Raw genomic sequence first — 24,990 nt, forward strand, 5'->3', positions numbered from 1 at the left:
GAAAGTTAAATAGGAAATTTTTTCCTGTGATCTTTGTGTGTAACTTTAAAAGCAAATCTAAAGCTAAAAAGACACTAAAATTATTCCTATTTCATTCAGCTATTTCACTTTTCAGCATCTCATTCGTTGAATTTTAAATTATCACAAAAACACTTATCACTGGAAATCAATGTAAATGGCTGACCAACTTATAATTCATAAAATCTTCATTAGATTTCTACTCAACTCACTCAATATAACAGACTGCATTCCAATACCCAAACTAAGTGCACACTACTACCCAAGCAATTTAAACAGTCGCTATTTCTAAAACAGTGATTTGAGCAGACTACTGAAAATCACCTTCTTTTTCAATACAATTGAAATGACTGAACACCTTCCCCCAAGTTCTCAACAGAACCCACAGGTGGGGAAGCCCACAGACAGGCGTGACTCCCAGCTCATTCACTTACTGAATTCAGAGAGAAGCTTCTCACTGGGAGTATTTATTTCTCTTAGCATCCTGTATACAGCACCTAACTTAAAATCCAACTATCTTGAGCTTAAATACTGTTATCTCAGGCAGTATTTCCAACTTTTTCTTGTGCTCACTTTAGAGTCTTACAGATAACACCATGTTTTATTTTCTATATTTACAAATATAGGACTGAGGCTGAGACAATGTGTGAGCAGTCTTAAAGACTGTCGGCCTCAAGGGGCTATTGGGAGAGGAAAGATTGTTCCTACCTAAACAAGGATAAACCATCTCCCTGCTCAACTGCTCTACATGCTCTACGGCCCCAGCTAGGCAGAAGGGATTCTGGGCAGCCGAGCTTATTACATGCCCAACGCACCTCTATTTTCCTTAGGCTCTAAATTACATACACCCCAAATCAGGGGTTTGCTTAGATTCAGCCGTAAGTAGAGTTGGGGCAGGGCCTAGTTATTCTTTTCCCTAAAGAAATGAAGACAAGCTTTTCCTGGTCCTGCCAAAAAGTGTGAGCTGGGTACAAATAACCAAGTACAAAGGTGAGTGCTACGTCACTTCAATCAGGTTCAACTCTTTGCAGCCCTATGGACTAGAGCTCACCAGGCTCCTCTGTCCATGGAATTCTCCAGGCAAGAATACTGGAGTGGGTTGCCATTTCCTTCTCCAGGGGACCTTCCTGAGCCAGACACTGAAGCTGAATCTCCTATGTCTCCTGCATTGGCAGGCGGGTTCTTTACCACTAGCACACACTACATGGAAAGGATCAAGTACAAATAGCATCTGGATTTAATTATTATTTCTTACCAAAGAAACACTGATTTGTCAGGTTCCTTTTTTCATTCCTTTCCTTCCATTTCCTTTCATTCCTTTCATGGTCATATTAATAAGATTCCTATTTTTGAAAACACTTGAGCAACCAAATTAGATTATCAGGCATAAAACTGCATGGTCTGTCACAAGTTCAAACACAAGACAAAGCAAGATTCTTTGGAAATAAGATAATTTCATTTAAAAAAGCACATCAATACTGTCAATTGAAAATATACCATGAGCAGAGAATGATTCCATACTTCAGCACTAGACTGGCTACTGGCTTGCTTCTTCACTTTAAATTACATTCATGAAGCTACATATATATAAAGATACGGCAATCATACTCACTGAGAACACAATCAGGCAAAAAGCTTATTGATTATTTTACTCATTTGAATATTCACTAGGGGACAAAGCACTTGTTGGCACAAAACTCTTAAGATGTAACAATATTTAATCATTCAAAATACAGTATTAATCCTCTTAAAACTTCAGAAGGCAAAGATTCCAGTCATGCAAATATTCTTCTGTAAACTATCTCCAAATCAGAATTCTGCTGACTCAAAACTAATCAGAATACAACACAACAGTAGAGTCCTGAGCCCAAGGGTTCCTGCTACAATGGCCGTTTACTAAATGAGAGCATGTCATTCTGCTACTCAAAGCCCATCAACACCCCTCCCTCATCTCTCTGCAAGTAAAAACCAAATTCCAACACCCGGTGCCCAGTCCCTTCCAGATCTGCCCTGCCCCGCCCCCCGCCCCCCACCGCACCTCTCACGCCCGCCCTCCCATCCTGAACCTGACTCGCCGTGCTCCCACCACCACGGCCTGGTTGCTCCTCCAGTGCTCCAGGTTGCTCTTGCCTTGGGGCACTTGTGCTGTGCTGGGAAAGCTTTCCTCGGAAATTCCCACTGCGCACCCCTGCTTATCTTTAAAATTTGTGCTCAAATGTTGCCTTCTCGGACCACCCTTTTTGAAACCGCAACCTTTCTGATGTCCTAGCATTCCCTGCTTTATTTTCTCTAGAGCTCTCAGCAGTACCTTCCAGCAGACTATGAAGTTGACTTTTATGTTGGTCCTTCTCCACTGGAATATGTACTCTGAACAGGCAAGTGTTCGCCTGTCTCCTTCAGCGCCGTTCTCTTTCGTGCATACAACAGTGTCAGCACACAGCAGATGCTCAGCGCGTTTGCTAAGGGAACGTGTGAATGGCTCTTTCTTGTCCAGCTGTGGCCATCCGTGTGTGTGTGTGCTCAGCCACTCAGTCGTGTCCCACTCTGCGACCCCACGGACTGTGGCCACCAGGCTCCTCTCTCCACGGGATTCTCCAGGCAATGGTACTGCAGTCGGTTGCCATTTCCTTCTCCAGGGGATCTTTCCAACCCAGGGATCAAGCCTGCATTTTCTACATTGACAGGTGGATTTTTTTTTTATCATTGCGCCACCTGGGAAGCCCAAGTGGTATTTATCACTGTTTTAATCTCTGCGTCTCACAAGTCTGGCACCATCCTGTCCCTTGTTTTGGGATTCTCTCTTGTGACTTATAATCTCTATTCCTACTATCATCCTCTTCGTCCAAGATTTCATTTCAGTTCATTATTGTATTAGGTTCTTAGTTTCCCCTATCAAGTCTCTTCCTGTGTCTGAAGAATGCTGCTAGGACTCACGACTCAGATTTTTCAACCTAACTTCTCACTCTTCTAGAATATGGAATTTCAGCTTCAGTCAGGCTGGTCTTCTTAAAGTCCCGGGAAAAGAGTCAAGTCCAATGTTTTCTATGAAGTTTTCTCCTGTGGCTACAGGTCATGAATTTCCTTTCTCTAACATGCTATACATTTAAACTCATATCCAGTTCAGCACTTAACTCTGGCCGGCTGCTAAGGATAGTTGCTCTTCCCGGGCAGACCTGACGCTCTCTGGAAGTAGGAGCATGTGTGGGAGCCACTTCTTATTCTTACATATGGATTAGTGAGTACAAAAGAGGCACACAGTGAAAATCTGGTGAGTGACAAAGAAATGTACCATAATATGATAATCCAATTTTTCCAGCTAGTGTGTCCCACAATCAGGAACAGAAATACCCATGTTCCTCTGTGCCTGGAACAATGGAATGTCTGCTTAATAAAGAGGCACACTGCATGTGCTTAAAAGAACAGATTACAGGTTCTTATAAAGCAAATGCCTCATTGAAAATATAACTTCATACTCTCTAGTTTTTATATTGCACATAAAGCAACTCAGGAAATAATTATTTAACTAACTAAACTAAATGATGCTTCAAGCTACAGTATGGCCTAATACTATATTGAAGTTCAAAATTTAGCTATTCTCCATCTAAGTACATAAAATAAATGTTCTCCAGAATTTTAGACTCTGTGGGAGAAGGCGAGGGTGGGATGTTCAGAGAGAAGAGCATTGAAACAAGTATACTATCAAGGGTGAAAGAGATCACCAGCCCAGGCTGGATGCATGAGACGGGTGCTCAGGGCTGGTGCACTGGGAAGACCCAGAGGGATGGGATGGAGAGGGAGGCGGGAGGGGGGATCAGGATGGGGAACACATGTAAATCCATGGCTGATTCATGTCAGTGTACGGCAAAAACCACTACAATATTGTAAAGTAATTAGCCTCCAACGAATAAAAATAAATGAAAAAGAAAAAAAATGTTCTCCATAGCTAATGAGCACTAAGAAATTCAACTACTTGCTGCTTTTTTAAGAACATACAACAGTGCTTCAAATGTCACTTGCGGAACTGAACACACGACCTCTCGATTCTAAAAGATAATGCTCTATACTCAGTGAGTAACTGACGTCAAATCCATACCTTTGTTAGTCCCTCATATTTTCGATAATCCGTACTCTCTAGCCACTCCATCAGCTTGGCATATCGGAGTAAGTCTCTATGAAATGCATGATGATTAGGTAAAGTCAGTTCAATAGAGCGCTGAGCAAGAGTTGAACTCTGATCATGACCCTAGAGTGAATAAATAAGGACATAACTATCACTGACAGTATAAAGAAACATTGTTGTAACTAAATATCCTTAATAATGATCAAGCATGGCCAAGCAAAAACAACAGAACATAGAAATATAAGAACTGAGTACTTACTTGTCTTTTTTTAATCATCCTGTGTATACAAACTGAACACCACCACCATAAAATAGTCATAAACACACAAGAATGACTCTCTGATAAATCGACTCATTTTATCTTTTAGAGTAGTTGAGAATGAATAGTTTAATCAACTTTACCTCTCCCATAACATTTTACAATTGACTAAGCAAATAAATATCATGATATAAACTGTTACTAAGAAACACACACCGAACAGGGGAAGTCATTCAAAACAAATTGTCTCCATCTATGATATCTCCATTAGAGTCTACGATATTTAAACAGCAGGTGAAAATGCACAGGACACAGAATGTCAGAACTAGGAAGGACTGCAGATGACTGCTTCCTGGGCTTTCCAGGACAGCGCTCAGTGCTCAGTTGCTGGATCATATCCTATTCTTGGCCAACCCAATAGATTGTCTGTAGCCTGCCGGGCTCCTCTGTCCATGGGAGTTCCCAGCAAGAGTACTGGTGTAGGTTGCCATTTCCTCCTCCAGGGGATCTTCCCCACCCAGGGACTGAACCTATGTCTTCTGCACTGCAGGTGGATTCTTTACCACTGAGCCACCTGGGAAGCCCTTTCCAGGATAACCCCTAATAATAATGTAATTTTAATTTTTCCATTAATTTTCTACAGAAGCAACTATATAATTTTGTTTTTAATCCTTGACATGACTTATATAAATGAGCACGTTTTCAATCAGCCTGAGGCAGACGATGCATCCTGACTTTTGTTCTAGAGTATATGGATCCAGTAGATCAGCTGACCCAACGGAACAAACTGAAATTCAAAGGGCTAAGTGATCCACACAGGCCACACAGGCGGAAGGCTAGAATCTGAACCTCAGCCATGTGAGTCTCACTTCTGTTTTCTTTTAAAAACATGCCAAACAAAACCATTCTAACCAGACTCAAAAACTGCTGAAGGTCATTACAAACATTACATTTCAGAAATGTTTACCACATCAGAAGGATGACTGAGATTCCACTGACTCACAGATATTAGATACTGTACACAGAGAGAGATTAGTTTTAAGTCTGCTAATGTCTCCAAATTGTGCCTTAATTAAGTTACACTAACTAAAAGGAAGGAGTATTTGACAAACTTGTTATTGCTGATAAATGTTTTCCAAATATTTTACCCTTATTAATAATAACATTAGATATATTTCCATTATCCTTCCTCATTAATTTTTTCAATAATTCAAGACTCAAAATCATGGTTTATGTTCTTCTATAGCTGTTTACTCAGGTCACTGCATGTTAAGTTGTACTATTTAATTTAATGTCAGGAAAACTCTTCAATTAAAAACCTTCATCTCTCCTGCAAAATGGAAGAACCAACATTTATAGAGAATTTTATGGTTTACAAAGCTCTTCTACATATATTACTATTCAAAACTTTCTACTGTAAGTAGCATTTCCAGATCATCATCATGTGAAAATTCACTGATATAAAAACATTATTACCTTCAGACTATTAGGATATATTAAATATTGTTAGTGTTAACAGAAAGATTTTAAGAGAAACTGGTTTCAAAATATATAGGAAGGAGAAAAAATACTTAAATTGCTTAATTCAATCAATAATATAGATAACTATCATATCTAGAATTCAATCGTGCTAAGAATTTTACTCTTTATATACTTTAAAAATTAAGACATTGTTTAAAGTTTCTTATTAGAGATAAATAAATTAGTAATGATGACTGAAAACCTTTTGAAAAGGACTGGCCATTCTAGATGCCTTTAAGAACACCATGATTCATGAGAAGAGGTCAAAATATCAACATTAACAGGAGTTTTGGAAGAAGCTGATTCCAACCCTCATGAATGACTTTGAGGGGTATGACTTCAGTACAGGAAGTAACTATAGATGTGGTAGAAAGCAGAACTAGAATTAGAAGTGGAGTCTAAAGATGTGACTGAACTGTTATAATCTCATTTAACAGATATTTAATGGATGAGAAGTTGCTTCTTACGGATGAACAAAGAAACTGGTCTCTTGAAAGAGAATCTACTCCTGATGAAGATGCTGTGAAGGCTACTGAAATGACAACAAAGGATTTAGACTATAATTAATACATAAACTAAGTTGATAAAACAAGTGGCAGGATTTGAGAAGACTGACTCCAATTTTGGAAGAAGTTCTACTGTGGGTAAAATGCTATCAAACAGCATTGCATGCCACAGAGAAATTGTCTGAGAAAGGAAAAGTTGATCATTACAGCAAACTTCACTCTTGTCTTATTTTTAAAAATTGACATAGCTACCCCAATCTTCAGCAATCACTGCCTTGGTCCTCCAGCACCTTCAACATTGAGGAAAGACCCTCCACCAGCAAAAAGATGATGACTCAGATGGTAGGCTCAGAGGGTGCTTAGCAATTTTTAGCAATGAAGTATTTTGAAAATAAATGTGTACATTCTTCTGTTAGACATAATGCTATTGCACACAATAGGCTACAATACTGTGTAAACATAGCTTTTTTACGCACTGGGAAACCAAAAAATTTGTGTGACTTGCTTTACTGACACATTCACTTCATTGTGGTGTCCCTAAGGTAGCCCCTATACACTGCTGTAGAGTTTTAAGTACATTACCTTTACCACATCCTCACAAGCATCTTGAGGGTAGCAGCCATTTCTTACTCTTACATATGGAGGACAGTGAGTCCTGTCACACAATGTAACACACAAATCAGACACACAATCAAAATTTGATGGTGAACAAAGACATGTAACCCAGTGCGGTAATCGAATCTTCCCCGTGTGTCCCACAACCAGGAACAGAAATCCCCTTGTTTCCCAACTCTTTGCTAGGTGACACGAAGTATTCAATTTAACACACAGAAAATCTCTTTTCTGCACTTGGGACACTGTCTTTCATCTTCTTCAGCACATTCCAGGTTGTTGCAACATTCTGGTTTTTAACATGCATTACTCACATGTAACAATGCATATTAGATTTTCAGAACTGGGATGCATTCATTTTAAACAAAGCCATTAGTTTATAAGGCAAGGAAGCAAAAATCACAAATAATAGCATGTTATAACAAACAATTAAGGGTGGAGAAAGGATTATCATTTAATGACTGGTATTTTCCATACCATTTACAAATGTGGACTATAGCCTGTCAACAGGATAATTTAAAAAAACTAGGGAATTGTGTAAAAATAGATATTATTGAAATAATAGTGTAAGAAAAATGTGCATTAGTATTTCCTATGTGATTCCTAGGTTTACTTTTTTCCTGAAGCTTTTCAAGTCAAGTGGAATGTTAAGAGAGTCTTCCCCTGGTTCCCCCTTGCGCGGTTAGTTAGCTGGTCTTCCTTTACTCCCATGGTACCACCATAACATACACCCTCCCTCAGTCTGTTTGTCGCCCTTCTCTAGATCGTGAGCAACTAGAGCAAAGAATCAGCCTCTCATCTATTCCAATGAAACGTCTGGAATGCATCTTTAATCACTTGGCAAATGACTTCCAAATAAAGGAGTGAGTGAGTGAATGAAAGAATGACAGAAAGAAAGGCAAGCAGAATGAGATTAAATGCCTTTGGATCTAAATAAACTTTCTGTTATGGGACATTAAAAAAACTGCCACAAATATGGTTAACAGGTAGCTCAAATCAGTAAATTATAACTATAAAGATTCTGCTGCTATTAAGCTTAGTAAACCTTACAGGGGAAAAAAAAGAATCGGAGAAGCTGGAGCCAAAGTTGATGTACCCACAGGCACGGAAAGAAAGTAGGACCTGTTATAGAGTTGAAGGAGGGCCTGAGTAAACTAATCAGAAATAAAATAGAGTAAATACAATTGTTTCAGAATACTACAAAGTGAAAACAAAATAAGAACCTGGAATATCAGTCAGCATTTCTTGATGAACAAAATTTCACTCAACTTTTTTTGGCCCCAAATCCCTATTAAAGAGATCATAAATACACAAAATCTAATTTATGACACCTAATTTATTCAAGAAATATTAAGTCTAATTTATTATTTATTAAAAAAAGCACCTTCTAGTCAAATCCCTCTAAGGTATACTTAACAGTAACATTTATATCATTGCCACAACCTTAATTATAACACCCTTTCCACATAGAAATAGAGATAAAGGTTTTCTATAAGATTAAATCAACTAGAATTTACAATTGAGTTAGTCATTTTTCTCATATTTATAAGTATATGGAGCCAATGAAATACTGAAAACATGGAATCAAGTCCCTGTTCTCACTTGAAAATACTGAAAAATAAAACAGGCCAAACATTAAAAACGTAACAAGTTTGGACTTATTTTTAGAAACAAGATTGTCTAAATGGGGTATATGTAACATGCAAGCACAATTATTTAAAACTTGGGGAATTTTGGCTAAAAGGAACTGTCTTCATAGGAGACCACTGAGGCCCCCAAAACATCTATGAGCAAATACATACATATCTAAAAATATTAAAATCAAATAAATATAGAAAGGAACATATTGTGCTCCCAATTAAATACATTAAATTTTTTTTCTGTGACCATTTCATTTCAAGCTACAGGAACATGCCAGTACTATAATAAGATAAAATTACCTGTCGAACAAAAACATTGTTGAGGTGACTGGCCAGTCTCCGGGCAAAATTCTCTCGCAAATCACTGAAACGCTGCTGCTGCTGCTGCTGCTGCTGCTGCTGCTCAACTGCCAGAAGCACGTCATGGCCTGAAATCGTGACAGCTTATTCAACGGGTTAGAGAGCTCCCGGATGTCTAAGGAGTGCATTCATAACAGAAGCCGTATTTCAGTTCTGAAGAACTCAGCCTTTTGCTGGTTTATGCGTGTGTTTATAAAAGAAAGGTAAGGGGGAAAAACAGTGTAACTCAGCGATCCTCACGCTGCGGTCTTGCCTCAGCCTCACCTGGGAACGGTCAGAAACATGGATTCTAAGGCCTCAGAGCAGACCTACTGCTTCTGCGCTGGCCCCTAGCCGTGATCCCGATGCAAGCTCAAGTTTAGGAACCGCTGGTCTAGCAAAGCCTTACGGCATCTACTTTGTGCTAGGTCCTGTGAACAGCGCTGAAGAAAAATGCTGGTGTTAACGTAGAGTCACTGATGGTCAATCAGAAGGTACTGAAATGAACAAGTTCTTCGTGCCGATATAAATTATGTTTGAGAGTAAGTGAAACTTGTTTCAATAGCTAATAATCTAACCCTAAACCACCTGCCTCATGGACTTCTTGTCAAAAGCTTTACACTAAGTCAGAAGCTTAGTCCCAGGTTCTTGGGCAGATTTTATGGTCATACCTGGTCGAAGAGCTACATTCACGCACTGCAGCAGGGCATCTGCAGCATTGGTGCAGGCCTCAATGCCCCTGGAAGAAGAAAGATCTCCTTCCTGAAGTGCCTTTATATGACCTTTGGCCAGGTCCATGTGGCTCTGGAAAGTAAATAAACACACCATTTGTCTGTGTACTCTTAGGAAGTTTACAGGTAAGATGCTACGCAATCCTATTACTGGGTGTTTGAAACTTCAGTATTTTTAAATCTTGCTCTCCTAAGGAAACTAGAAAATACTTGCAAATGGGCTTTAGAGATCATTAGTTTTGCTTTTTTTTAATTGTTGCTAGTAGTTTATAACCATGCTTACCACAAGAAACTCTATCTCAGACAGGAGTTTTACGTTATTAGTGTTACTGAGATGAATGAGGTGGTTGCTTTCGGAGATCTGATCCATCTGTTCTTTTACACTTTGGAGCATTTCCTCATAACTGCTCAGTTTCAATTCAATCAGATCCACCACCTTGAGAGCCTCATCCAGTAACTTCATTAGGATGTTGACTTGCTTTTCAGAGGCCATGATAGACTGGATGTTGGCCTACACAGTTAAAAAGAGAAGTAATACTTCATATTCTTCAAATGAAATATCCATAAATCTTTGACAGCAGCGTGACTCAGCAACAGCGGCAACAAAGGCTGACACACACATCTACATCTACACGTCTACTTTAATAGGCTGCTTTGTGTTTACACTCCACTTTTTCACACAGTATTTCAGGGAAGCACACGTCCCCTTATGTGGAGGTTAGGGACCAGATCTCAATACTGCATATTTAGGGCATGCGCCATGATGTATCATCAGCAATGGTGGACTCTCATTAGTGCCGTTAGGTTATACCATCTCTGACGCTGCTTCCAGCTCTATCAACTATAGACATTTTCTATAATCTGCAACATTTATGTAAAACCCTAAACAAAAGCATAATAATCACCTATGCTAATACCTTAGTTAAGAGGGTAGCAGTAGCATGCCAGTCTTTAACAGATACATGGAACTAATTTATAACTGTAGCATGATTTGTACTAATAGGATGTGGAAGAGTCTATTGCCATAAGATAGCTCCTTCTACAATATTCTTTCTTTTCTCTTTCATTTGCAACTACTTTTTTTTTTCCCCAGACAAAGTAGCAACAAACCACCGACCCCTTATTAATATTTTCTAAAGACTCTATTGATTCTCAATTCCCTGAAATATGGAAGCTTTCAAACCCAAAATTAAACTGCAAAGTAATATGATGACTTGAAACACAGATGCAACATTAACTAGAAAATACAAACCACAAAGCCACATTAAGAAGGCAGATAACATGATATGAGGAAAAAATTTGGATAAAGAATTAAAATAATATCATTGTATGGGTGATGCTAAAATTTCACGTTATTTTATATACTATTCATAATAACTCCCATGGAGATGCAGCCCAACTGTAAAGCAGCAGAGCTCTGACCCACTGAATCTTAAGCAGCAGAGCTGTGACTTGAACTGATCCAGGACAATTTTCACTTCAACATCTTGAAGTCTCTTCTAGGCTTTACTTCCAGAGAGTTCTACAAATTTGTAAGCTTGGGCTATTGGTGTAATCTCTGGACCTCAGTTCAACCTTACAACTTCTGTACCTTTCATGTATAAAATGCCAACACTCTTTTAAGTCTTAAAAACATTCCTTATTCTCAGAGTTTTTCTTAAATTCATACTTTGCCTAACAAAATGACACCCCCCTCACAAAACACTCTCATTTTAGATTTTTCTCGTAAGACAGGTGCTACTTGTAGCTTTTTACTTCCTAAAGATGTACATGTAGGTACAAGCTCAGATATGTGCATACAAATAAACAGCATCTATTCCACAGCAGTTCAGAGGAGTCGTCAAACATCCTTTTGCCCTGGCTCTCCTGTTTTCACTACACTATTTTGCTCTCTTTGGGTAAAGGATTCGCTTCTTTCAGCTCACTCTCTCTCCTTCTAACTTGTACCTATGTTTTTCCCCCCAAACCACAAAAATTATATTCTCTAGCCTTGAACTATTCTGAAGTGTTCCAGAGGCTGGGGGAATCAACCCCCAGGGTGGTTTCAGGTTGGCTACTTTCTACTTCCATCACTTCATATCAAGAACCTCCCCAAATCCAGAACCTCAGCCAACTGCCTTCACTGGCCTAATAAGAATGGTTCTGTCTCTGGACCAAGAACAGTGAAAGACAGAGGGAGGCAGCTGGTGATGCGCTTCTAGGGAAAGACAGCAACGATCCCACCGTCTAGGCTCAAAGGCAGCGGCAGCAGAATATGAACATCACCAGTCTCCTCAGCTTACCACACATCACTAGCCACACGTTACAAGAAAGGCTGACCCCATCTAACACCTGCAGCTCTCTGGACAACCTTTCTGCAAAGGCCTCGGCGCTAGAAATTGCATATTCACAGCCTTCCATCATTATCTCAATATCCCGCTCTTCTCTTGCATTTAACTCTTGGCATTCATCCACTGCCTCTTCCTCACCTCCTGTCACACTCTGATTTTCTCCACTTGGAACAGATTCTTAAAAGAGGGTAAAAATTAAAAATAAAGTAGTAAAAAACTAGGAAGGACAACAGCATTGTACTTACAGGTAAGGTCAGTTATAAGCACAGGTCACATTTAGATGCTGAAAAATAGGAAAAAAATGATTCAAAATATATGAAAAAAAAACTTATTTTTATGAAGAACCGCATATGTTAACATGTCTATTATAACAAAAGCATGCAGTCTAATTTATTGACTTGTGTTAAAACAGGCTTTAGTCACACTTTCCCAAAACATAATTAAACTATAAAACAAATATAAAACCGGAAACGAAACACGTGTACAAGCCTAACCTCTTTTTTTTTCTCTACCTGGGATAACTGTTGCTCTAATACAATAATGCTTATAATTCAGGACACATGAGGAACAATTTGCTTTCCTTTTTTTCCCAGGTAACACCTTCTTCTGTTATTTTTGTTCTTTCTATCTTTGTTATGTTTTGTGTTTTCCTCCAAATAACTTCCAATTGAAATTTTAAAAATGCATCTACAATTCATAATTTATTTTGGGCAATGAAAATATTAACTGAACTTTCCATTTCTCTCTGTAAAAATTTTTCACATGTGTTTATAAAATTTCTAAGGATCAGCTAATAGAAACTTTCTCAATATCTGTATAGTAAGAACAACATCATGGCTGTGTAAAACTACAAAAATTTCAGCTGTCTTCCTGCTTCAAAACAAAAGACCAGGAGGTCAGAACTGAGATGCTTTCTAGATAAATGTTTCAGTTCACTTTCTGGAAAGAACAGACTCAGCATATGGGATTTTACATAAATCTTGAGATCGAGAGATAAAATGAAAAAAATAATTTTACCCTTAAATAAACCTCGAAACAAAGTTACTGATTTTCAACAATTCACAGGACACGCTTTAAAACACAAATTCCAAGTGTTTTAGATATTCATTATTTTGTATGAAAATGAGAATCTACATTCAGCATGACTTGACATATGTTAACTTGTCCTTGAACAAAACACACCTAATTCAAAGTAACAAATGATCTACTCTTAAGAATGCTAATTAGCCAGCTTTAGATAACATGCCAGAAAAAAAAGAGGGGCTAAAACTTTCGGCACAGGCAATTACAGACTGCAGTACACAAATGCAAGTCCCTTAGAGCGGCGTCTCCCAGCTCTCAGCCCTTTCCAAGTCACTCTGGAAATGTTAAAAGTGTTTTGTGTGCAGCTTTTTAGCCACTAGGGGGCAGGGGATGCCCAGTTCATTCTGCACAGCTCCTTACACAAGTAAACATTTAAAATAAACAAATATTTTAAATGATCATAATTGTTTCAGAAGGCATCTTCTCACATAAGCAAGGTCATAAATCACTGTCAAGTAAAACTGAAGTAGCACCAAATCAATAACAAGAAACATTTTTATGGACTTTGAAACTTTAGAAAGCATTTGTATGTTCATTATCTAATGTAATCCTCAAATAAATTCCATGAAATAGTTATTATTTTCCCATTAGAAATTACCACATACTATGTCCTTAGTGACTGCCCAAGAAAAGCTGAAATCTTGAGTGTTACACCTATTAATGCCAAGGTCCCCGCCCCACCCCATGGGAATGCTGGATGCTAAAACTGACAGGGATTTTCAGCTCAAGATGGCAGACTAGGACACATTTACTTTCTGTTCCTTCTGAAACCATACTTAAATAAAAGTGTAGAAATACCAAAATTAATAAGCCAATAAAAGCCAAGAGGTTGTGGAAGTCATCAAATACAGAAAGATTTCAACATATTTCGAGAAGGCAAAAAATGAAACAGAGTGATGAATAAAATAACTAAGGAAAGACTGTCCTAAGGAGGGTCTGCACAAAGCCAGTTAGCTTTCGGTGAGTTCTGGTTATAGCAAAGGGCAAGGAAAGAAGAGGGGCTGAAAAACAAGGAAATTAAAGTTATTTTAGGGAAAAAAGTTACTTGTATGAGCTCCAGAGACCACTCAGCCTGCTGCCATATCAATCCATGGATTACAATGGATTGTTGGTAAGCAAGACAAGAAAATAAGGAAGAAACAAAAATGAAGAGATTGTTCCTTACTGAACTCTTCTCAAATGAGATCAAGGAATTATGGTTAAATGCCACAGCTGTAAATCATTTCTGCTCCTAGAGAAGTCAGATAGGGCTTATGATATTTCTCGCTTTTTTCAGACATAATTTAGGTCTGAGAAAAACCTTTTGTGTCCTCCAATCTCAAATCTTCTTGGGGATGGAAGTCCAAATTTACTCTGACATACTATAAAAAGAATCTCAAGAGCAGAGGGCAAACTAATTTATAATATATGAATTATGTCCAGTGTTATTTTAAATAGATTTTAAACTAAAATATATAAATAAAGTTTCACTGATCAATACAATTCTGGGTTCTGAAACCTCTACATGTCACATGCCTGCTGTGTAACACACAATGTCAGCCCAGGAGAAAGAAAACACTCCAATGAAGTAAGCCAAAGAAACAAGATTCAAACTCGATAAAGCCATGTTAGACTAGGAGTTTTCAGTCCTATCCTATTCTTTTGAAGCTTCTACCTTGTGAATAATAACATGTCTCCCTTGTCCTAGACACCCAAGAGTGTGACTTCTCTCCTGGGCATAAGAATCTTTAGAATTATATATGGTAGTAAAGAGTGGACCCAGCTGACATGCTCACAGTGACCAAACTGTACTGACTGACTGAAGCTGACACAGGGCTCCACTATGAAGCTGCAATAAGTGATGTGTTTGCTTTCTCAACATGAATGAGCTGCCTTACTGAACACACTCCAGGAAGGCCACAGAAACAGGCTTCTAATCCATACAGAATAATGCACTGGTAAATTTCTTTCAGGAAAGCCCATGATTTATCTAGACTATCATCTTTACATATCTGGATCCTTCAAACTATCCCAAAGGGAAAACCTCCGCTGGTGCTATGCTGACAACTGGTGGTCCTTAACCTGCCTCTTCTGAGATCAGAACCCAACGCAGCAGGTGATCAATTCATGAATTGAGCAAAAGAAAACCTACAGGGTAGGATATAGACTCATTATAGGTATGACACTTAGGGCTAAGTGCCATAAGGAGGACAAGAAAAGAACAGTAACACGTGAAGCATGTATGGCGGGGAGGCACCACAGCCCAGAGCAGGTTTGGGTCACATCCTGGCTAAGCCATTACCATCTGCACACCCTGAAGAACAGTCTAAGATTTAACTGTTGTACCAAATTTCTAAAAAGAAGTGAAGAAAGAGGCTTACCCGCCAGAAAAGGACGTGGTGGGGTGCAGCACCTGGCCAGGTGAGGGCTCTGCATTCCGGCTGGTGATGATGGCAGAGGAGCCGCGGCGGAGAAGCTGCTCCTGGCTCCTGGCCTCGCAGAGAAGCTGGAGAGGTCCCCACAGGTGCTGGACCACCCCCGGGAGGGTGGGTGGCTCCTGCAGTCAGCTTTGCACAGGTCTCTGAGACCCAGGCAGGGAAGGGCCGGCAGATACACACGCAGGCACCAAGGGGGCTGCATGATGAGGAGCTAGATGGGATGAGCTCTGGAGAAGGAGGCCCCCACGGTCCTGAAGAGTCTCTGCACGGTGGCCCATCTGGTGCCAAACACCTGCCACCCACAGTGGGAGGTCTCAGCGGCTAGAGAGCCCGGGAGGGGTCGTGCACTGGGCCCCGCCCTTTGCCCCGGAACTTGCAGTTTCTCTGTGACACGTATACCATGGACGCGTCACAATTGCCAGGCTGAGTCCTCCTCCCTCCAGGGCGTGTTTGACCGCGAGAGGAGTAAGAAGCTAGGGAGACGCTCTCCCAGTTTCACATTCTATTCTCGGGTTATTTGGCGCACAATCTGTCCTATACGGGCAATTTACTGTGTAAACTTCTTTCTGGGCTCCGCCGCCGGCGCCCGCTGGGCCGGCGCTCGCTGGTTTTGCGCCCTCGGGGTGCCACCACATCTGGCCGGGGTCACCCCGCCGCCCCAGCTCCTGCTTTACAACCTGGTCGCAGGCTGCTCAACCAGGATCCAGTGCCCTCATCGTCCGGGTTTTACAGCATGCCGAAAAGGTGGTACCCAATCCAGCAGGCTGGGTACTCCCGTGTGGGCGGGCTACCCCTGGCGAACTTGAGGGAGCGGCCGAAGCAGCAGCCCGTCCTGTCCACTCGTAATTCCATGATGTTCGGACCTTCGAGAACCGTCAGAATTCCTCCACCGGGGCGCAAAATTACTCTCCTGCGTTCACTCCCTGAGCTACCTGTTCAGGTAGCCAAGGCTGGGAAGCCGGTACCAACCAGTCACCGCCCACTTCCTCGCGCAAAGGAGAGTAAGGCCATGGTCCAGGAAGATCAAAGGGAAGGCGTGACAGAGGAGGAAGGTCACACAGAGGCCGAAGGAGAGGACAACGGAAAGATGAGTCCGGACCCCAGCGGGGCTATGACAATGACACCTAGGCCCCAGGAGACCGGCGGGCTCCTCCCGCCCCTCCACTGCCCTCCCGAGCCTCCAAACCTCCTTCCGGGGCACCCAGGAGGCAACTTCAGTGAGAAAGCCCAGGTGTCTCGGACGAAGCCTTCCTCCCAAAGCCCCGCCATCTGCTCAGACGGCACTGCTGGAGACGGCCGGCCTCCCTCGCAGCCTGGCCCCGTGGCCACGGTGCTCTCTGCCCCAAGTCCGCGCTGCAGCCTGCTGCCCGAGAGGCCAGGAGAAGTGGTGCTGGGTGAAGACCACCAACCCGGCTGCCCAGAGTCACCGATGTCCGGGAAGGCGCTGCAGCGTGAGCCACCTTCAGACACCCCGCGGAGAAGCTCTTCTCCCCTGGGAGCCGCCGGCAGTGGGCGCCCCCGCAAGAGGACGATGCCCCCGCCGCTTTTTCTGCCACTGCCGCCACCGCCGCCGCCACTGCCGCCCCCGCTGCCGCTGCTCTGGGGTCGCAGTGACCTTCCCCCGCCTCCGAAGCTTCCAGCCATGACTCGCGCCAAAACCCGGGGCACCCTGAAACAAAACAGGGACCGTCAGAGGAACAGAATCCTGAGGGATGCAAGGAAGGCCATGCGACGCCGCAGCGCCGCCCCGCCTGCCCCAGGGACCACAGGCTCCCTGCCTCCGGTCAGTCACACGTTGCAGGTCCCTCCCTACCACCACCAACTTGGCCGACCTGTCCTCCAGATTCCCCAATCTGGCTGGCCTTCCACCTTGCCTGACACCTTATGTGGATCGGGTGGCAAGACACACAGCCCCCGTGGACTCTCATTCTGCTAGTCCTGCAGATGCTCTGCCTCCAGTTTCCAATCCCACTGTGGGAACTGCCCTCAAGGAGGATGCGGGCACTGCGTGTGCAGTCAGAGCAACACCACCTTCTATTTCTGACCTCTCCACACCCCTGAGCACCCCAACCCTCCCCTTCCAGCCACCCTCCGACAAAAATGAACCCCCAACACCCATGTGTGTAGATTCTCCCCCTCCCTCATACTTACTCACCCCTCTTCCAGACCGCCCCATCGCTCCCCCTGCTACAACTTCTACTGGAGTCCCTTTTACCACCACAGTCACAGCATCTCCAAGTGTAACCTTCCTGTCTCCTTCAGATCAGGACGTCACTGACATGGACACTACTCCCCCGGCTCATGCTGTAACCTTTCGGTCTCCCCCAGGTATTGGGGTGGAGCAGACACGCACTGCAGGGAGACCAGACACCACCAGCGCCATTTGTGCCGACGGTCTCCTGCCCTGCTTCAATCTTTAACTATGCCTTTCACTCCCAAACCAACCCTCACCCTACATTTGCAGCCACTGATGGGCAGCAGAGAGCCTCTGTTTTTCCCAAGCCCCCATCTGGGGCTCCGGCTGCTGTCTTCCCCGGGCCCCCACCTGGGGGTCAGGCTGTCGTCTTCCGCGGGCCCCCACCCGGAGGTCAGGCTGCCGCCATTCCCGAGCCCTCATCTGGGGCTCCGGCTGCCGCCTTCCCTGGGCCCCCACATGGTTATCAGGCTGCCACCTTTCCCGGGCCCTCATCTGGGGCTCCGGCTGCCGTCTTCCCCGGGCCATCACCTGGATATCAGGCTGCCGCCTTTCCCGGGCCCCCATCTGGGGCTCCGGCTGCCGCCTTCCCCGGGCCCCCACCTGGGGGTCAGGCTGCTGCCTTTCCCAGGCCCTCATCTGGGGCTCCCGCTGGCGCCCTCCCCGGGCCCGCACCTGGGGGTCAGGCTGTCGTCTTCCCCGGGCCCCCACTCGGAGGTCAGGCTGCCGCCTTTCCCGGGCCCCCATCTGGGGCTCCGGCTGCCGCCTTCCCCGGGCCCCCACCTGGGGGTCAGGCTGCTGCGGTTCCCGGGCCCTCATCTGGGGCTCCGGCTGGCGCCTTCCCCGGGCCCCCACCTGGGGGTCAGGCTGTCGTCTTCCCCGGGCCCTCATCTGGGGGTCAGGCTGCCGTCTTCCCCGGGCCACCACCTGGGTATCAGGCTGCTGCCTTTCCCGGGCCCTCATCTGGGGCTCCGGCTGCCGCCTTTCCCGGGCCCCCACCTGGGGGTCAGGCTGCTGCGGTTCCCGGGCCCCCACCTGGGGCTCCGGCTGGCGCCTTCCCCGGGCCCCCACCTGGGGGTCAGGCTGCTGCCTTTCCCGGGCCCTCATCTGGGGCTCCGGCTGCCGCCTTTCCCGGGCCCCCACCTGGGGGTCAGGCTGCTGCCTTTCCCGGGCCCTCATCTGGGGCTCCGGCTGCCGCCTTCCCCGGGCCCCCACCTGGGGCTCCGGCTGCCGCCTTCCCCGGGCCACCACCTGGGTATCAGGCTGCTGCCTTTCCCAGGCCCTCATCTGGGGCTCCGGCTGGCGCCTTCCCTGGGCCACCACCTGGGTATCAGGCTGCTGCCTTTCCCGGGCCCTCATCTGGGGCTCCGGCTGCCATCTTCCCCGGGCCCCCACCTGGGTATCAGGCTGCCGCCTTTCCCGGGCCCCCACCTGGGCCTCCGGCTGCCGCCTTTCCCGGGCCCCCACCTGGGGGTCAGGCTGCTACCTTTCCCGGGCCCTCATCTGGGGCTCCGGCTGGCGCCTTCCCCGGGCCCCCACCTGGGACTCTGGTTAATGTCTCCCTTGGAACCCCATCTACGGCCTTGGGTCCTGTCTTCCCCGGCCCCACTGTGTAGGACTCCAGCCAGTGTCTTCCCCATCCCTCCATCTAGGGTTCTGCCCACTCTCTCCCCTAGCCCCCATCTACAGCTTTTGGTCCTGTCTTCCCTGGCCCCCTCTCTAGGGCTTTGGCTCTTTCCCTCAGTCCCCAAATTATGGCTTTAGGTCCTGCCTCCCCCAGCCCCCCATCTATTGCTTCAGCTCCTGTTTTCCCCAAACCCCATCTATGGCTTCGGCTCCTGCCTCCCCCAGCCCCCCACCTATGGCTTCGGCAGTTATCTATGCTTCAGCAGTCAGCATCTCTACAGATGTCAAACCAGTCTTTGACATCAAAGCTATGGATGCACCTCCTCCTCAGACTTTACTTTCTAGTCTACCTCTGACTCCAAGGACAACCACTACTCATACCACATGGCTCTTCCTGGTTCTGAGAACACAGCACCCAGTGGCAGCGATGCCTGGACCCGAGCCTCGACTTATTTACCTGTGGACGTGGTCAACAGAGGTACCCATGTTTCAAGTGAAGCTTGAAACCCAGAACTCACCATTGAACCCACATCTGGGGCCAACAATAGGAAGAAGCCTAACAAGTCTATTCCACTGGGAAACCCATTAGCCCTAGCACAAGATGAAAAGCTAACCTCTTCTGCAGTCCAGCCACCCAGAGGAAGGATAATGGATTCGGGTTTACCAGATCCCCTGTCTTCCACCACCACCATCAACATGCAGCCGCCCTCTGTCTACAGCTCAGGTATTTTCCCCAGGGATGTATCTGCTACTTCTGGTTTTGGAATGGATACCACAGTGCCCAGTCCTGGAGACAGTAGCTTGCTGTCTTGCTAGTACCACATGAGGCCCACTGTTGATGGGGCTGCAGCCTCTATGGCTGGTGGGAGTTTTGGGTTGGTGTGAATGCCCTAGGCCTCACTTATTCAGAAGCATCTGGCCCACCTCACTTTTGCACAGAACTGTGTGGGACACCCAGCACCACCTGTGTTCCTACTGTGGCCAGATCACCTTGGGCTCATCTCATTGCAGCTGGCTGCTGCAGTAGGAACAGCAAGCCCCCATCCCAGCATCCGGGCACGTATCTGGTTCCAACTTGAATCCAAACGCCTGGGGTCTCCTTCAGCCAAGTCCAGGTGGTAGAGTCACGGCAGGGGAAACCACCATCCTTATGGTTAGAGGTCGGGGTGTTACCACTTCCCATCACTGCACCCAGGACCCACATGAGTGTAGACAATCTACAGTTACAAATCCCATCACCATGAAGAAGAAATTTGTGTCAAGGGACAAGTCAATTTCAACTTTTCACTAGAACAACACTGCATCCATTGGATTTGCAACTGTGAGACCCACCCCTGGCTTGAAACCCACTAGAAGTTCCACCTGACTTCCAAACACAAGGGGTCCACCTGTCCAAGATCCAAGTGGTGGTGGTATAGGAGGGAACGTCATCATTCCCAGGAATGGAGGACCTGGTATCCACACTTCCCATCAGTACAACTGGGACCCACCTGGCCAATACACCATGGGTGAACACATGGAAGGAGCCACATCTCATCTCGGATGGGAGGCCCCAGTGTCAGCACCTGCCACTGGGCTCGGAACTCATATATGCAAAGCACAGAGAGGGTGACGGGGGCCAGCACCTCACCCGCTGTGACTGGGTACACTTCTGCTGTCCCATTCACACAAAGCACCCAGGCCTCCCCAGCCCAAACCCACGTAGTACGATGGGGGATAGCACCATATATATTTAGAGAGGAACGTCTGCACTCAGAACTCCTGGGACCCCAACTCAGGGCACCCCTCTGACTTTGGAGGAGCACGATGTTGCCTTTAGCAGCAATGAGCCAAAGGACCACACGCTCAGCGATATGCACGGGTAGGTGTGTGTTGTATGTGCATGGGTGAGGAAGGTGGGTGTGTGTGTCGTGCAGGCTGAGAAGTATCTGAGCCCAGTTCAGAACTACATACCAGAATTGAGAAGTTCCATGTGGAGGATGGAAAGTAATCTGCATGTATCATCCACTATGCCATCCCTGGTTTGACTGTAAACTTGGCCGACCCAAACTTCTGGATATTTTCCCTACACTTGGAACTGGCAAGTTCTACAGCTGTCTTTAGCTGCTTCCTCTCCCCCTACCCATTTGCCTCAATGGACACTTATCTTTCCCAGCTTTATGGGCAAATATGTATATAGGTAATTTATATATAAGTAAAAACTTATTCCTGTTAATCTACTACTGTTTGTGTGTCTTTACCCATTGATATATATGAGTCATGATGTGTTGAGGCAGACTTAAGGTTGCAAAATTTTCTGGGTCCCAGTGGCTGGGTTGTGGAGCTAGGCATACATTATGACCATGTGTGCTGACTTCTGAAATCTGCTTTGAGTGTAAGGAGTGACAGTCCAGGAAGAACTAAGGTCCAGAGGAGGGAGAGACAGGGCAGCTCATCCTTACTTCTCTATGTCTCTCTCTCTCCCCCTGCACCACTCGAACCACACCAGAGGCCAGACAATCCCTGATGTGTGAAGAGGAAACACACTTTATGGTTTTCGTTTTTGAAAACGTTTAAATGTCTCTTTTGTGCATCTTCTGATCCAATTGAAACTTAGGCCAGTCATCTTTGTATGTTCCCACTTCACCCAGAGAGGATGGACTTTGTATCCAGGTTCATGTGTCTGGAGAAACAAAGGAAGAGTCCATGCCTGCTCTGTAATTGTTGAAAATTTAAGTTTACTTCAAGTTGATCATACTGCTTAAAGTATCAGAAAAGATTCTCTTCAATAACTGGCTTGGCTCTGAGATAGGCTGCTAAAATACCAAATATAAGAGGTATAACTGTGTCCAGTTCTTGCAGACCCTAGAGTTTTGCTGGGCCTCCAGGAGGTTCAATAAAGGCAAAACTCCTGACTCTCTGTAGCCTATCCTGTAGTCAGAGGGGAGAACAGAAATCAGTGTAAATTATCTGACAAGCTGGTGGTGTGGTTTAGTTGCTAAGTTGTGTCAGACTCTTTGCAACCCCAGGGACTGTAGCCCACCTGTAGGCTCCTCTGTCCACAGGATTTTCCAGGCAAGGATACTGGAGTGGGTTGCCATTTCCTTCTCCAGGGGGTCTTCCTGACCCAGAGATCGGGCCAGGTCTCCTGCATTACAGGTGGATTCTTTACTGACTGAGCCTCCAGGGAAGCCTAGTAACAAACGCAACAGAGATTGAGCAGTGTATGGGCAGAGAAACAAGGTGTTCCAGTTAAACAGTAGAACAGGATAAGTCTTACTGGGAAGGTGGAGTTTGAACAGTGTAGCGGGAGGGAACTGAGTCAGATACCTGAGGAAAAAGCATTCCAGATAATGGGAATAACCTCTGCAAGGCCCAGAAGAAGGACACCAATGTCCTAAGGGAAAAGCTAGTAAATAATGCGGCTGGAAGAAAGTCAGAAAGTGGGAAGGGAGAAGAGAAGAGGAAAGGAGGGTGGAGAAGATGTGGATTGAATTGTGGCATCATCGTTTATTGATTGTGTGATCACAAAGTTAATTCAACCTTCAAAAGTTTCAGTGAAATCAGTGATTTTCCTATGGCCAATTTACCTCACACGAGTTTGGAAGGATAAAATAACACAGGGAAATGAATTATAAGCCACTGTTATTATTCTACACATAAAGACAGATAGACAGACAGATATAGAGAGTTAAGACAATTTTTTTGTCCCCCTCCACAGATTCATATATTGAAGCCCTATCCCCTTATGTGTGATGGAATTAGGAGATGGAGTTTTTAGGAGGTAACTAGGTTTAGAAGAGGCCATGAGGGTAGAGCTGTCATGATAGGATTAGCTCTTATAAGAAACAGAAAAAACACGAAAGCTTTCTCTCTCCACCATGTGAGGAGGACACAGCAAGGAGATGGCCATCTACAAGCCAAAAATGGAGGACTCACCTGGAAGTGTTTCTGCCTTGCTCTTAAGACTTCCCAGAAGTGTGAAATGTCTCTTGTTTAAGCCACTTAGTCTATGCTATTCTGTTATAGCAGCCTGAGCAGACTAATACAGGCAGGTGAGTAGGGAAAGGATAACTGATAGCTACATAGATGGAGATAGAGCATGCGTATGTATGCTTAATGAATTACTTCAAATGTCCTCACCAGGCAATTCAAATAGGAGATTCCCATTTTAAAGGAATAAAAGTGCTTGCTTTCATGAAGTATACAGATGGAAAAATACTGCAGCCTAAAAATGCACAGCACTGAGCCTAATGCAACATTTCTGAGATTAGTCCTGCAAAACAAAGAACACCATCACAGAGAGGCCGACAGCCTCCTCCCGGCACCCTGCCGCCTGATTCATTTACTCCAAGTTGTTCCTTCCGACTCCAGAGGATCAAAGCTCCTGTTGCCTGACTTCAGACACTCTCCTTCCCTACCAGAAGCAGGGCTGAAATACAGTTTGCTTCTAATAGTTCCACACCTTCTCTCAGCCATGCAGGACAACATCACCAGGGACAATTTTTAACTTTTAAAATTTATAATGCTTTTCATTAAAAAACAAAAATCCTTCAAAGCTGAAAACAACAATTCTGATAAGGCAAGCACTTAGCAAATGTATGAGATATAAAGATGATTTTGAATTTCATGTTTTAATGCATTTACACAGTTGAAGCTACATCTAAATAAATGGAAATATTGTTATGAAAATACTATGTGGACATGATAGCATCTCAAATACAGAAATTCAACTTTTCTAACCCCAGTTCCCCTCTCCAGAGACAGTTTTTGGCCACAGGAATGTTGCCCCCATAATTCTAGACATTATGTTTATCTGCTGTATCCATTGTAGATCCATTTTAGCACCCTAGCATGAGGCAGGAAGATAAACTCCTACCCCCACTACTTCTCATCCCTCTTCCCTCCAATACATCATATTCATTTCATCACTTCTGCTGCCTCTCTTCTGTAATGCCATGCAATTTTTGCTGGCTTTTATTGAAGGGAGAAGTAGTAGCCTAGTGGCTAAAAGCCTTGGTTCTGGAGATGGACCACTTGGCTCGGAAGCTTTGTTCTTCAGTATATTAGCTCTGCAATCCTGAGCAATTTACTCAACCTTCCTGGGCCTCTGTTTCCTCACCTGTATGATGAGGAACTGGATGATAACCACCACTGCGTGGATTTGCTCGTGATGATGCAAATAATAACACATCTGCAGCCTTCAATGTCCAACACACGGAAGCTCTCAGGAAATATTAGCTATAGGACATAGCTACAGTACTCACTTTCACTCTAATCTCATCATTTTCTTTATGCCTGAGACTGCTTGTGCCCCCAGTTCTGTCTTTCCCCTTGTACAGCTCACCTTTGGGCAATAGCATGTTTGCTTTACCTGTGATGATAATATTTATAATTTGTTATGCAAACACAACAAAGTGTCCTGTGTTTTATTTACAGGTTGATGCTATGGGTTGAAAACCAGTAAGTTAAATTAACTAAGTTCTGCTCGGTCCTGGGGACAACAGAATGGTAGAACTGTATTTCCCTCTCTGTAGGCATGATGCTCCTACTTCTGTCTCTATCATCAACTGTTTAAACTCATGCTGTATTTCAGTTTGCTTTTTCCTTCAACT

General features: G+C 44.5%; 2 protein-coding genes across 2 annotated transcripts in view; one reads left to right on the plus strand and one right to left on the minus strand.

The window, feature by feature from the left end:
• The window catches only part of LOC136172094 (exocyst complex component 1-like), a 49,192-nt gene extending 32,764 nt beyond the window's left edge, over positions 1-16,428 (minus strand). Inside the window, 8 exon segments of the mRNA XM_065941210.1 lie at positions 4,112-4,261; positions 8,977-9,104; positions 9,687-9,819; positions 10,030-10,257; positions 12,066-12,253; positions 15,524-15,644; positions 16,128-16,264; positions 16,368-16,428. Of these exon segments, the coding sequence (XP_065797282.1) occupies positions 4,112-4,261; positions 8,977-9,104; positions 9,687-9,819; positions 10,030-10,257; positions 12,066-12,253; positions 15,524-15,644; positions 16,128-16,264; positions 16,368-16,428 (1,146 nt within the window).
• A 157-nt stretch (positions 16,429-16,585) lies between these two features.
• Positions 16,586-17,512, plus strand: LOC136172095 (nuclear pore-associated protein 1-like). The gene has a single exon (XM_065941211.1). It carries the CDS (start codon positions 16,586-16,588, stop codon positions 17,510-17,512), a length of 927 nt encoding a protein of 308 aa, XP_065797283.1.
• Positions 17,513-24,990: the final 7,478 nt, after the last annotated feature.

This window comes from Muntiacus reevesi, chromosome 7 (assembly GCF_963930625.1).
Source record: "Muntiacus reevesi chromosome 7, mMunRee1.1, whole genome shotgun sequence".
NCBI classification, from domain to species: domain Eukaryota; kingdom Metazoa; phylum Chordata; class Mammalia; order Artiodactyla; family Cervidae; genus Muntiacus; species Muntiacus reevesi.

Bases quoted from the DNA above. Each gene is read 5' to 3' on its own strand.
- LOC136172095 (XM_065941211.1), top strand. From the start codon at position 16,586: ATGGTCCAGGAAGATCAAAGGGAAGGCGTGACAGAGGAGGAAGGTCAC.